General features: G+C 25.4%; 1 protein-coding gene across 2 annotated transcripts in view; it reads right to left on the bottom strand.

Annotated features, from left to right (window-relative positions):
• The window catches only part of LOC100199203 (intermembrane lipid transfer protein VPS13B), a 110,300-nt gene that overhangs the window by 32,264 nt on the left and 63,967 nt on the right, over window positions 1–14,069 (bottom strand). For both annotated transcript variants that reach the window (XM_065791181.1, XM_065791182.1), the window contains exons 11-16: window positions 11,027–11,181; window positions 5,694–5,863; window positions 5,391–5,545; window positions 4,628–4,854; window positions 2,687–2,887; window positions 1,884–2,114 (exon numbers count right to left, since the gene is read on the bottom strand). In XM_065791181.1, coding sequence (XP_065647253.1) covers window positions 1,884–2,114; window positions 2,687–2,887; window positions 4,628–4,854; window positions 5,391–5,545; window positions 5,694–5,863; window positions 11,027–11,181 — 1,139 coding nt within the window. The remainder of the gene's footprint in view (window positions 1–1,883; window positions 2,115–2,686; window positions 2,888–4,627; window positions 4,855–5,390; window positions 5,546–5,693; window positions 5,864–11,026; window positions 11,182–14,069) is intronic.

The raw sequence follows: 14,069 nt of genomic DNA, 5'->3' as shown, positions 1-14,069 counted from the left end.
AGCAAATAAATCTTTTTTATTTTTTGTCTAAATAAAAATATTTATACAATTCTTATTTTTTTTATTTATGTATATCTATATTATTATTTATGTATATTTATAAACATAAACAAATAAAAAAATAATAATATAAATCATTAAAAAAAAAAGATTTTTTTTCTAAATTCTCTAATATAAAAAGTTTCTGTTAAAATTTTGTTGGCGAAATAAGAATTACATAATGACTTAATTCATTTCCTTAATGAAAAAGCGCCAGAACTTTAGTAAATTCATGTAGTTTTAACTTAAGTTGCAAAAATTTAAAATAAAATGTGCTTTAACTAAGCATGGTTATTCAAAACTTTGAATGTAAAAACGTTTAATATTCTTTTGCATATATTATTAAAAAGTTTTTTAACTAAATTTTAGAAAAAAAAAACTTTAAAATGTTTTTGTTAACTTACGTTACATGAAAATTGTAAAAGTTCTTTTGTTATTTTCTTGAAATATATATATTTTATAAAGTATAAAATCTGACCAACAACAATTTGAACATGTTAGCTCCGATTCACAAAATTAATTCCGATTATGCTGGTTAAAATAAAATTTTACAGTGATTTTTATGATGCAACAACTAGAAAAACCATAACTTTCGGAAGCATAGAAATGACTTAAATAAATTAATTTTAGAACTAAAGGTATATTTAAAATAAACTTTTATGTGTCTACATTAATATTCATTTGCTAAAAGTTGACAAAAAAGAGAATAAAATTTGACTACTTTTTTATTTGCGCCGTGGAATTGCCCATATATATATATATATATATATATATATATATATATATATATATATATATATATATATATATATATATATATATATATATATATATATATACACACATATATATATATATACATATATATATATATATATATATATATATATATATATATATATATATATATATATATATATATATATACATATATATATATATATATATATATATATATACATACACACACACACATATATAGCATACCACGTATTTAGAAAAAGAAGAAAAAAACGAAGAATAATGAAATAAAAGCCCCCGGTAGCAGGCTATTTCAATGTGATGTCAGAGTGCTCATCTAAACTAGCAATTTAAGTTAAATAAGCAAAATTATGTAAAAATTTTATAAAAAGCATCCAAAAAAAAAAAAAATGTAATCAAAAAATCATCTTAAGCTCTCTATTTTTCGTTTTTAGTTAAAAAACGTCATTTTCTGATCACTAAAATCTAAAATAATAATTTTTTTTATAAAATGATGATTATTTTTATAGTTTTTATATAATTTTGCTTCTTTTGAGACACAACACAACATAGTTTTGAAAAACTATTTTTTTTGATAATATTAGGGACCTGTTTGATGTTTAAGGGTCTTGTGGCACCCCTAAAATTATTTTCAATTCCAAAATTTTCCAGTATTATTTTATTATATAGAACACATTTAGGGAGTGTCAGCAGACATTTTCAAAAAATGTTGTTTTTAGCACCACCCTAATATATATATATATATATATATATATATATATATATATATATATATATATATATATATATATGTATATTAATAACCACCCTATATATATATATTTATAATTTTATATATATATATTTATAATCTTTTTCTGAGAAATGTTTTAAATTTTATATATATATATATATATATACATATATATATACATATATATATACATATATATATATATATATATATATATATATATATATATATATATATATATATATATATATATATATATATATAAATATATATATATATATATACATATATATATATATATATATTTAATTTAAAACATTTCTCAGAAATCATAGCAAAGGAAGTATACCTGCTTTTTAATATTTTGCATACTTTTAATTTCCACCATTAAATCTACTGCATGAGTAGGGTAGTTTATAAATCTTGGAACCACTGTGTCATCTTTTAATGTCACTGGCTCACACCATACTATTGGACCGTTATAAGCAACAGAAAACACTAATAACTGTTCATCATGCTTATACCAACTGTATGGCAAAGCTTGACCGCTATGTATCATAAGATCTTCTTCAGTGTTTACCTTTATAAAAAACAAACTAAACAATGTAAAAGTTACAAAACCTAAAATAGCAATGAATAGTAATAAACATTCACATACATATATACAATATATTTGTTTTATACATTTTATTATTATTATTAGCATAATTTATATACACTTTTTTTACAGTGCTTTTTACTATAGTTTTCTATGAACCAATCACAAACATTCACATACATATATACAATATATTTATTTTATACATTTTATTATTATTATTAGCATTATTTATATACACTTTTTTTACAGTGCTTTTTACTATAGTTTTCTATGAACCATAAGGAATTTTACTTCTAGGATAAGTTTTTATTAGAGTAACTGTTTAAATTTTTTATTTTCTAATATATTAAAATTTTGTTGTTTTGTTGCTTTTAAGTATTTAAATTTTAATTGAACTTTCTAAAGCAATAAAACTGTACAAATTTAGCATCTTACACACATAGAAGTGTTCTTTTTACAACCAACCTTCAAGATGCATGTGAAGAACTTGAAATTAAGTCCATATCATATACGTATATAAATTCAATATTAAAAAAAAGTTTTAAATATACCTGTTTTACATGAATATCTTCTTGTGTATCATTACAAATAAGAAAATGACTATGAATTAACACTTCAGAAGATTTATCATCTATCCATCCTTTAGTAACCATTGATAATGTATTGATAGCATTTGGTGTTACATATAAATTAAAAGCTCCAATCCTGGCACAAATGGCATTTTCAGTATGATCAAAAGTTTTAGAAATTGCCTAAATTAAATGTAAAAAAACATTATTAGGTTAAATTTGTTTTAATAAAAATTAATAATAAGGTAATGATAAACAAGACAAACAGATAAAAAAAATCAACTATAAGATAATTATCAATAAAATTAGAAAGCTAAAAAAATTTTCAATTTAATAATTATAGCAAAAAGAACCTAATAATTATAGTAAATCAAATAAAAATGGTACACACACACACACACACACACACACACACACACACACACACACACACACACACACACACAAAACAAACATCTTTATCTACTAAGATAAAAAATTTCTAAACTAATTATTATTTTTTATAAATCTATTTAACCATAAATTTAAAAAATTTACAATTTTATAAAAGTAAGTTCAGTGTCATTCTTATAGTTAAAAACAATTCATTAGAGTTACACCCTAATAAAATAAACAAAGCAAAAAAAAAAGATGGCGACCAAAATAAAGCAAAACAAAAAAGAAGAACAATAATATTTAATAAAACAAGACAAATAACACAAAAAAGGGAAAAAGTGAATAAACTGAAACGAGAGATAATGAATGAATGAGATAACGCAACCTTTGACAATCAGAAGAATGGTAAAAAATAAAAATAAATAAAAAAAAGTATATTTTTAATATTATGAGACAAAAAATAAAAAATAACTTGAATAATAACAACACACATAAAAAGCAACAATAATAAAAATAATTAGCAACAAGATCACAAAAAAAAAATACACGTCAACATAAACTATACAAAAATGTACACATCAATATTAACAATACACAAAATAACACAACAATATAACAAATCCAAACAACATAATAATAATAATCATAATTTTAAACATAGAAACAATATAACAAATCCAGTTTAAACAATCCAAACAACATAAATCAATAAAACTTAAAAATTATGATTATTATTATTAAATGTATAATATATGTTATTTTCGTTTTCTTATAATAATTTATTTTAGTTTTTTATTTTCCAATTTATCACAAACATAGAAATAAACGACAATATAAAAAATACATAAAAACACACGACATTATAAACAATACACAAAAATACACGACAGTTTAAACAATCCAAACAACATAAATCAATAAAACTTAAAAATTATGATTATTATTATTAAATGTATAATATATGTTATTTTCGTTTTCTTATAATAATTTATTTTAGTTTTTTATTTTCCAATTTATCACAAACATTCTGATTCTTTTAATTTTGCATTTAGTTCTTCTGTTTAATTAATGTTTTTCTTCAATTTTTGTTCTTTAATATTTTCATTGTTTTCACTTTATTTTCCTTACTTTTTAAATCTTCTATTCTAAACAATTTTTATTTGTTTTTCTTTTTTCTCTTTTGTCTTTTGAAAGATTAGATTAAACAAAAAAAACAAACTTTAAGTTTCTTGTTATATTACAAGAGTTGAAAAAGTCTAAAAATAGTTTTTTTTTACCTTTTATATTTTAACTTCTTTATTTATATTTTACTTCTTCTAACTATATTTCTTACAAAACTTTTTAAACTATGTTTCTTAAAACTAAAAACTTCCATAAATTCTCCATAAAATCTTCTTGTTTTCTAATTGTTAGTTGGACTAATTGAACCTACTAATATTTTTCTTAACTTAGAATAATAAGAAAAAATGTGTATAAAAAATACTTACACGCATAACATGCATAAGTATAATTATGTTAATGTAATAATTATTCCAATTAAATAAAAACCTTTATCAGTTGGACTGAGCAAATTGAAGGACTCATTAGATCAATCCAACAAAAGCTGTCAAAATCCATGACACGGATAGATACAGATGCTTCCGTTTCAAATACAACAGCAGATTTTTTTACAACACTCTCTATATTGAACTTTGTAAGATGGAGGGTAACCATTTCACAGTTTGCAGGAAAAGAATCAGATTCAAAAAAAAATGGCTTGATTTCTGTTGGTGATGCTAAAAAAATTTTTAAGATAGCAAAACAGTATTTATATAATCAAATAATATTTATCTTATAAAAAAAGATCAAAGAGATGCATTCTTTGTTGAGGAGGACAATTACAATTTATTGACCAACATTAAACTTATCATTAAAGTTTTTTAGTTTTTTAGCAAACTCATTATTTATTTAATATTACTGTTTATTTAATATTATTACTTTATTTATTACTATTAAAATTATAACTATTATTATTAGTTGCAAAAAAAAACTTTACCATGGTAGAAAAGTTTCAAAAAATCAGAATCTGCAATATTTCACTTACCAAAAAATTGTACTAAGTTAATTACTTTAATTTTGTTTTTAGAGTAAAAAAAAAGTTGGAAAAACGTCTTATAAATTTTTATTAAACAACATTAATTAAATATCTTTATATGTTTTAAAATAACATTAAATTTGTACAAAATGAATTTTAGTTTAAACAAAACACTATTTAATTTATGCAAAAGAATTTTCAATTTATTCTAATTTAGTAAGAAGCTTAACAACACACCTTGTCCAAGTAAAGTCATGCTATTTTCAAATAAAATTTCTACAGATGAAACTAAAACTTTGCATTCTAATGATGGAATTAGTAGTGATGAATACACTGAGTTGATTTTCATGCACACCGCAAGTGATGATGCTGGAACTCCATTATTTTCAAACCTTAAAAAATAATATCATCATATCATTAATAAATGTGAACTTGAAAATTTGAGATTTTTTTTACTACGGGCTATTTTTATTCTACTTTAATTTATTTTAATTTTTTTTTTATTTAATTTAATTTAAAAAAAAAAAAATAATCATAAACCTTTCACAAATAACAACACGCCACAATGATGAGATGTTGTTGTTAACTGAAAACAATGATGTACGGTCACAGATTTGACAAAAAAGAGTATCTCTTTCAGAGAGATTAAATGCATAGTACAAACAAAAGCATTCCTTTAAACTATTGTAATACTCCAATCGACACTTTACCTAAATTGAAAATTTATTACACTTTACACTATTTATATTGTATATTTTTTTTGAATTTGCACAAAACCATCAAGCCCATTAGAATAATATCATATAAGATTATTTTTTTTTAATTTACTGATTGATTTTTTTTAATCTACTGATTTAAAACTAAAACAGATCAGGTTGGTTATTTTGTTACAAACAACAACAAGAAATGGAGACCAATTTTAAACTTTGTGACAAAAATTAACTTCTTTGAATTCGAAAGTTAAAAAATAAAAATATATTTTAGATATTTAGTTAAAATGTGGGAGGCTTAAGTCCACACTTTTTTTTTTTAATTTATTCTTAGACTTCATAAATTTGTATAAAAAAAATAATTATTTTTTGAATAATAAACTAGTTTGTAAAGTAAAATCTCCATGTTCACACTTACAAAAATTTAATGTTATAGAACCTTGTAATAAAGTTATACAATACTAATATTAGAGATGTCACGAATATTGGGTGATTTATTTGGTAATCAGACCATTCTGCTACTTTTTTTACTATTCTGTATTTGGTCAAATATTGCTAACTATTCAGCAGAATATTGAATACAAGATTGTAACGAAAAAAAACGCGGCATAAAAACAGATTTCATATGGAATTTTATTTATTTTTTATTTTAACAAATGCCATACTTGATACCTAAAATCTATAGGTGGTAAGTTATGATAAAACATTTTCATTGTTTGATGATAGCAAATAATTGCAAATTTCTTTTAGATTAAACATACTATCAAATAAAATATAGCAAAAACATTTGCTAAAAAATATAATCTTTTTTGTACTAAAAAGTGGAAAATAAACTTTTTGTAGTTAAATCGAGCTTTTTATCCTTATCAAAGAATGGAGTATTTCCTAATTAAAGGAGCGGAACATTCCATTTTTAAGGATAAAAGTTTTAACATAAAAAACAAAATAACATGAAGTATAAATATTTCATTTGCATTGCCACCCTTGTCCTCCCACATTTGCATTGCCACCCTTGTCCTCCCACATTTGCATTGCCACCCTTGTCCTCCCACATTTGCATTGCCACCCTTGTCCTCCCACATTTGTAGTATATTTTTATATTAATATTAAACAAAATTATGTTGTAAATTTTTTTTTTTAATTTTATCTAAGAAAAATTTTATTAAAATAATAAGCAATATTAGCAGATTTTAAAAATGAAAAGATTTATATACAAAAGACAAAAATTATATAATTAAAAAAAAAATTACAAACCGACAAGCAATATTAGCAGATTTTAAAAATGAAAAAATTTATTAATGAATAAAGATTACTTTTAAAAATAAACCCGCAAGCAATTTAGTAGCATATTTTTATATAAAAGGTTAGTTTTGAATGCATAAAGGACGACAAAGTTACTTGATGAAGAGTTAATATCAAGTGAACTCTTATTCAAGTCTTTGTTGGCGTACATCAATTAGGTGACCTAATTTACAGTACATATTGCACCTTCTAACATCGTGTTTAATTCCTGTTGACTTTCTCTATTCTTTCTTTCGAACACAAATTCTTCTGCCTTTCACTCATATATATCATCATTCTTCTCAAACTCACCTTACGTTTGGCCTGTAGAGCGAGTTATGATGCTCCTTTAGGAGCTGAACTTGTCTTTGCAGGCCTTGGTAATGTGGCCTTTATATGGCAAATAGCTGGAGAAGGATAAACCACAATACCAGCACATATCAAGTAAAAGAAAAGATTATAAAACAACTGTCACTGGCAAATAATAAGAAAATTTAGCAAGTTCTGTTAAGATTATGTTTTGCATTTGCTGACCACAACTTGTAAGGGTTTTCTGTCCAGATTAAGTGAATTTTCATGTTTTTTTTTGCAATTTATTAATTTGCAAATGAGCTTTTCATTCACTCATCTTCATGTATGCATATTTTTCATAGAGAATGATTTGATTGTTTTCATTTACATTTCTATCTCTTACAAAGTGGAGCTGAACCATCACCACTGCTATTAGTCACCGGTGATGGTTCATTGGTGTCTAGCAGCAGTCAAGTACAGGTACCAAAAAAAGTTTAGAACCACTTAACATCTTTGCATAATTTCATTATTTTTTCAATGCATGAAACTAATATTTAACTTTGATAAATTATATATATATACAGTTATGGCCATTGAAATCCGACCACCAGTATCATTTTACTTAAAACTAGTTTAATGTAGTAATAAACAATTGTATTATAATGAAATAAATTATTGTATTATAATATTTTAATGATTATAATGTAACATATCGTACATATTCAATGTTTTTAATATTTAGTGGCATCACCATGTGCTTTTAAGACTGCATTAATGCGATCTGGCATTGAATCCACGAGAGCCTGACAATATTCTGGCGTTATTTCAGTAATCCAAGCTTGACGAATTTTGTGCGCTAGATCGTCCAGTGATGTAGGATTAGTTCTGGATACTGCTGACTTTAACTTGACCCAGCAATTTTCAATTGGGTTCAAGTCTGGGGATGATCCCGGCCAAGGACCCAGAACCTGAACGTTGTGATCCTCTAACCAAGACTTTACAAGACGAGATTGGTGACACGGTGCACCATCATGCTGGAATATTTTGCAACAACGAATTTCCATCAAATTTGGAACCTTTTCTTGAAGGATTTTTAGATATTGTTGGGAGTTAACAGTCTGTCCCTTCTGCATTAAATAAATATCACATCGACCAGATGAAGCTATTGCGCCCCACACCATAATCGAAGGACATTGCTTGACAGCTGGTACCGTATACCCTGCATTAAAACGCTGATTAGGTGAGCGACGAACTAATGACTTATCCGGAGCGAATTGCTTTATTTGTGTCTCGTCACGAAACATTACCTGGCGCCATTTGGTTATTGACCAGAGCTCTACAAAATGCGATCCTATCACGGATGTTCTTTAAAGACAGTCGCGGTTTGAGGGCTGGACGACGAGAACGTAGACCTGCATCTTTCAATAAACGTCTTCTAATTGTTCAAGTGCTGACTGTAACGTCATTAGGTAGATCTGCCCTGATTTGTGTGCTGGATATTGTTGGATCTCTCACAGCAGCCCTGCGTATCATATTGTCTGTTTGTTTGCTAGTAATTCTAGCTTTACCAAAACGTTTTCTGGGCGCAGTGGATCCCGTGTCTTTGATTAGTTGTATAATATCATGAACAGTAGATTTTGGCATTCGCAATTTTGCTGATATCTGACACTCACTTGCACCATCCTTCCATAAAAGTTTAATATTAGCACGAAGACCTTCCTTCAAAGTCATAATTAAATTGTGACAGTTAAATGATAATCCATACCCTACAATGAGATATATAGCTTAATAAATTTTACAGTGCAATAAAATAAACGCTAATGTGATTAGCTAAAAGCTAATTAACTAATCATTGATGTCAGGGAAGAAAATAAATTGATTATTCGCATGCATAGACTGTTTTTCTTTATATTCAGCAGTGGTCGGATTTCAATGGCCATAACTGTATATGACATGCTTTAATAAAAAACCTAAAGGAATTTACACAGCATTCAATTGCATACACATTAAGCGATCAATAAACAAACACACAGAGCTATGAGAAACTCCAATAACTGTCGCTATTTGCCTATGCGATTTGGAAGTATGGTTATATAAAGCAATAATTTGGGAATGAACTTCAATTGGTATTTCTTTACTTTTACCCATTGGAAAATACTAGAATATTGAAATAAAATTGTAATTTGATGTAATAATAAAATTACAAACCTGCTTACTGTATATAGATTTATTAGTTTATGTGATGGTATTGTTAAATATCCTTTGACATAAAATTACTCAATTTGTGTGTGTTTGTTTATTGATCGCTTAATGTGTATGCAATTGAATGCTGTGTAAATTCCTTTTGGTTTTTTATTAAGGCATGTCATATATATATATAATTTATCAAATATATATATATATATATTTATATAATTATATATATATATATAATTTATCATATATATATATATATATAATTTATCAAAGTTAAATATTAGTTTCATACATTGAAAAAATAATGATATTACGCAAAATTGTTAAGTGGTTCTAAACTTTTTTCAGTACCTCTATTTAAATTTTTTTTTGCTTTGTTCATTGTGTTAACTAATCCCATGAAATTACTTTTGGAATGTGAATCAATAAAAAGGCAACCGTATAATTGACATTTCCATTAAAGCCGTTTTAAGCCGGAACTTAAAACTTTGTTTTAAGTTCCGGTTGTTATGAAGATATTATTTTTAATAAGTTTGGAGATTTTTGTGCTGTATCCTATCTATAAAAACTTCTGAAATTTCCTTCAGAAATGCAAGATATGCCTGGCCTGGTTACTTTTGTAATCTTTTTGAATGGTTATTTGTGACATCTCATATGTGATATCATAAACGATACAATAAAGTCATTTGATGTTTATTAACTTTGATTTTATTAAATGAAATGATTTATCTCAGCAAAAACAGAGAAGAAGTTAATAGTATAAACAAAAACCAGAAATAGAACAAAACATTTCAGAGGCCTCAGTGTAAACACATCTATGAAAAATATTGTATGCTGTACAATTTAAAGCATACAGCATTATTTCAACGAAGTGTGTTGAAGAGAAGTTAAAACTTTTATTTAAAAATTTTTTAGAGATTTCAAGTTAATTGTAATAAGGTGTAATAAGAAAGATTAATGTGTTATGGAGGAAATTAATATGCTACGGAGAAGATTAATGTGTTATGGAGGAGATAAATATGTTATGGAGAAGATTAATGTGTTATGGAGGAGCTAAAGATTTAGATATATAGATTTCAGCATGAAGAGACAAACAGCAGAGGAGTAAGATTAAATGAATCAACCTTTTCCTAAAATATTAGTGTAAATACGTAACTGCAAACTCATAAACCTAAAGAAAAACTTAGTCAATTATTACTCGTATTTGCATTAAATTTCTTAAGCACTAAACATTAAAGCTAAAAATGTTTAAAATGTTTTTTTCTTATCACTAAAACAATATTATTACTTGGTGTTTTGTTGAAGCAACTTTTCAGATGAGCAACAAAATTACAATAAAAAAAACAACAACAACCAAGCAACTTTTAAAATAACTTGTTGATAAAAATGAAATACCTTACTGTCCTGATTTGATTGGAATGGAACTGGTAAAATGGTTAGTTCTGTTATAATTCTTTGCTGAGAATATCTCCATGTCATAGTAGGGAAACCGCAACTATTTTCATGAGTGAACAAAATTTCGTTTTCATTAGGTTCTCTTGTTTCATCAACTAAATTCATATATCAATATTTTTATATTAATACACTGATATTCTTATACACATATATCTAAATATATCATATGTCAGTATATATACACCAATTGAGGGTTAGGTACAATCTATATAATACACAATCTAGATATGATAATATTATTTATATATTGCTATATATTGCTATTTATAATAGTAAAAAAATATTTATTTACTCCAGTGTTTCTTGTCTGGATTCAGTCAGGATTTTTAAAACTTAATTTATGCAAAACAAATTAGGAAACAACAAAACATAAATATTTAATTTAATAAATATTTAAAAATTTTTAAAAGTGACATATTTAAATAAGAAAATAGAAATATGGAAACTAAACCACACAATTGTAGAAACATTAACATTAAAACTTTAAAGAGTAAAACTTTAAAACTTTAAAGAGTTTTTTAAAAAGATTTTACACATGTCTAGAGAGCACCAGTTCAAATCTAAACCCTTAGTCAATGTATCTCTTTCTTTCACTCTCTCTCTCTCTCCCTCTCTCTCTCTCTCTTTCTCTCTCTCTCTCTTTCTCTCTCTCTCTCTTTATATATATATATATATATATATATATATATATATATATATATATATATATATATATATATATATATATATATATATATATATATATATATATATATATATATATATATATATATATATATATATATATATATAAAGAGAGAGAGAGAGAGAGAGAGAGAGAGAGAGAGAGAGAGAGAGAGATAAAGAGAGATTGAAAATAGTATATTTTTTTTTTAAAAAGATATTATATATAAATTTTTTTATAAAATTTTGAAAAACATTTCAGTTTTTTCTATTTTTTGTGGTTGGCCTTCTACTTCTATTTAAACATTTTTAAAGATACAAAAAAACAAACAAAAAAAAAAAAACATTCAAAAGAAATATCTTTGCAGCGGTTATTTTGCGCATAAAGTTACGCAACTTTATGATAAAAATTATGCAATTTAAATTTTGATTGGATAAATTTGAATTAAAATGAATAATAAAAATAATAAGTTGCGTTTTAAAAAAAAATGTAATAAAACTTTTTTTGTTAAAGCGTAAACTTTGTAAATACTTAAAAAACAGCTTTTGTTTTACTTTGCAAGAGAATACTTTGCTTCTATTATTGTTAACTAAATTTAGATATCAATTAAAATGAAAAAAATTGTAACAAGACGTAATAACAAAATAGTTTTAAACCAAAATAAACAAGCTCCTTTAGAAATTCTCCCTGCAGTTGATAAATTTTATCATATAAAGTTGCCTTTTCTCAGAAATGTTCTTTCACTTGTCTTTATTGAAGTCAACAATAAATTATCTTTCGAAAGTGCTTGTCGAAGAGTTGCAAAGTTAATAGAAATTCATTGGACAGAACGTAATATCTACATAATATCATATCAGGCCATTTTAAAACATCTGCAAAGTGAAATCAATGAATATTGCTACTTAAAAGGTGTTGACAAAAACAAGCAAGGTGTTTTTTAAGTAGATGTATTTCTATGAACGAATTCCTTAAAAAACTTTTTGAAATTTTCTGCTTCAATCCACAACGTCGTGAAAAACTAGAGAAGCTTTTCGGTATTTCAATGAATGCTGAAAACTACTCATATCTAGAAAACATACGCGGTAACAGGAATTTTACATGTCAAAATGTTGATAAAACTTTCCATCAAAAAGTTATTAATGACAAAAGAAAAATGGAGAAAAAGATAAGAAACAGCAGTTTATCAGACAATGTACATTGATAATGATGATAGTGAGTTAAGTGAGTTTGAAGACAAAGATGAATTTCTTGAAAGAGAATTAACAAAAAATGAATATCATTTCTTTGAAAAAGACACTGAACCAATTAAAAAAAAGAGAGTTATGTTTATTGATGTAAGTGAACCAAAACTGCCATACATGACGAGATCAAAACAAAAATTAATATTTGAAGATAGTTTTCACAATACTTATGTTCCACCTAATGTGCGACAATCAAAAAACTTAGTCTTAAGTGATATCTACCATGCATGTGCAGAGTTAGATGGAGAAAGATTCTTGATGAGGGAAATACAAATTGCACTGAAAGTAATCGGCAATCAAATTTTTAAAACAAAATGGAAAATTCCAGATGAAATTGACCGTATATCTAAGTACGATAAAAATGATTGTGAAGCTATTGAGAACACATTTATTGATTCTAACACACTCCCAACACGTGGTGCCATACATAAAAAACTAAAACAGATGCACGCTTATTCTCTTGGCTTGATTGCAGACAGAGTTGTTCAAGCTAAAAATAGTAGCAATATAATAACTTACGCAACTGACTCTACCACTCAAAAGCATGTTGGGACCTTTGCACCTTCTGGTTTATATATTAACCAAGAATATTATTTTCCTTTGCCTACATTAGCAATTGCTTCAGAAACTGCAGCAAATATTGTAGATGGAATAAAAACAACATTCAAAATGTTACAGGAAGCCTCAAAATACACCTCAGAAGAACTATACCAGAAAGTAGATGTTCATATGACTGACAGTACTGTTCATAATATAGGAATATCTAAAATCACAGCTGATATACTTGATAGAGAAATTCCTGCTGGTCAACTGTTTTGCACTTCACATACAGCTTTAGGTTTTGACAAAGCTATTGAAAAAGTTCTAAACCAAATTGAAAATGAAATGAATATGGATAACCTTTTCAAAGGCTTTCTGTTGGATATATCTATTAAAAAAAGTATAGAAACGTTATCCTTAACCTTTCTATCATGGGTACTAAACTTGCTTGGTCTGAGTTTTATTCAAAAACCATGGAATTATCGTAAAAACATCAAATTAGCGTAAAAACAAAGATATTTTTCTTTTTGAATTTAAA

The sequence above is a fragment of the Hydra vulgaris genome, chromosome 02, assembly GCF_038396675.1.
Source record: "Hydra vulgaris chromosome 02, alternate assembly HydraT2T_AEP".
NCBI lineage: Eukaryota > Metazoa > Cnidaria > Hydrozoa > Anthoathecata > Hydridae > Hydra > Hydra vulgaris.
This window is presented reverse-complemented; position numbering and strand designations above follow the sequence as displayed.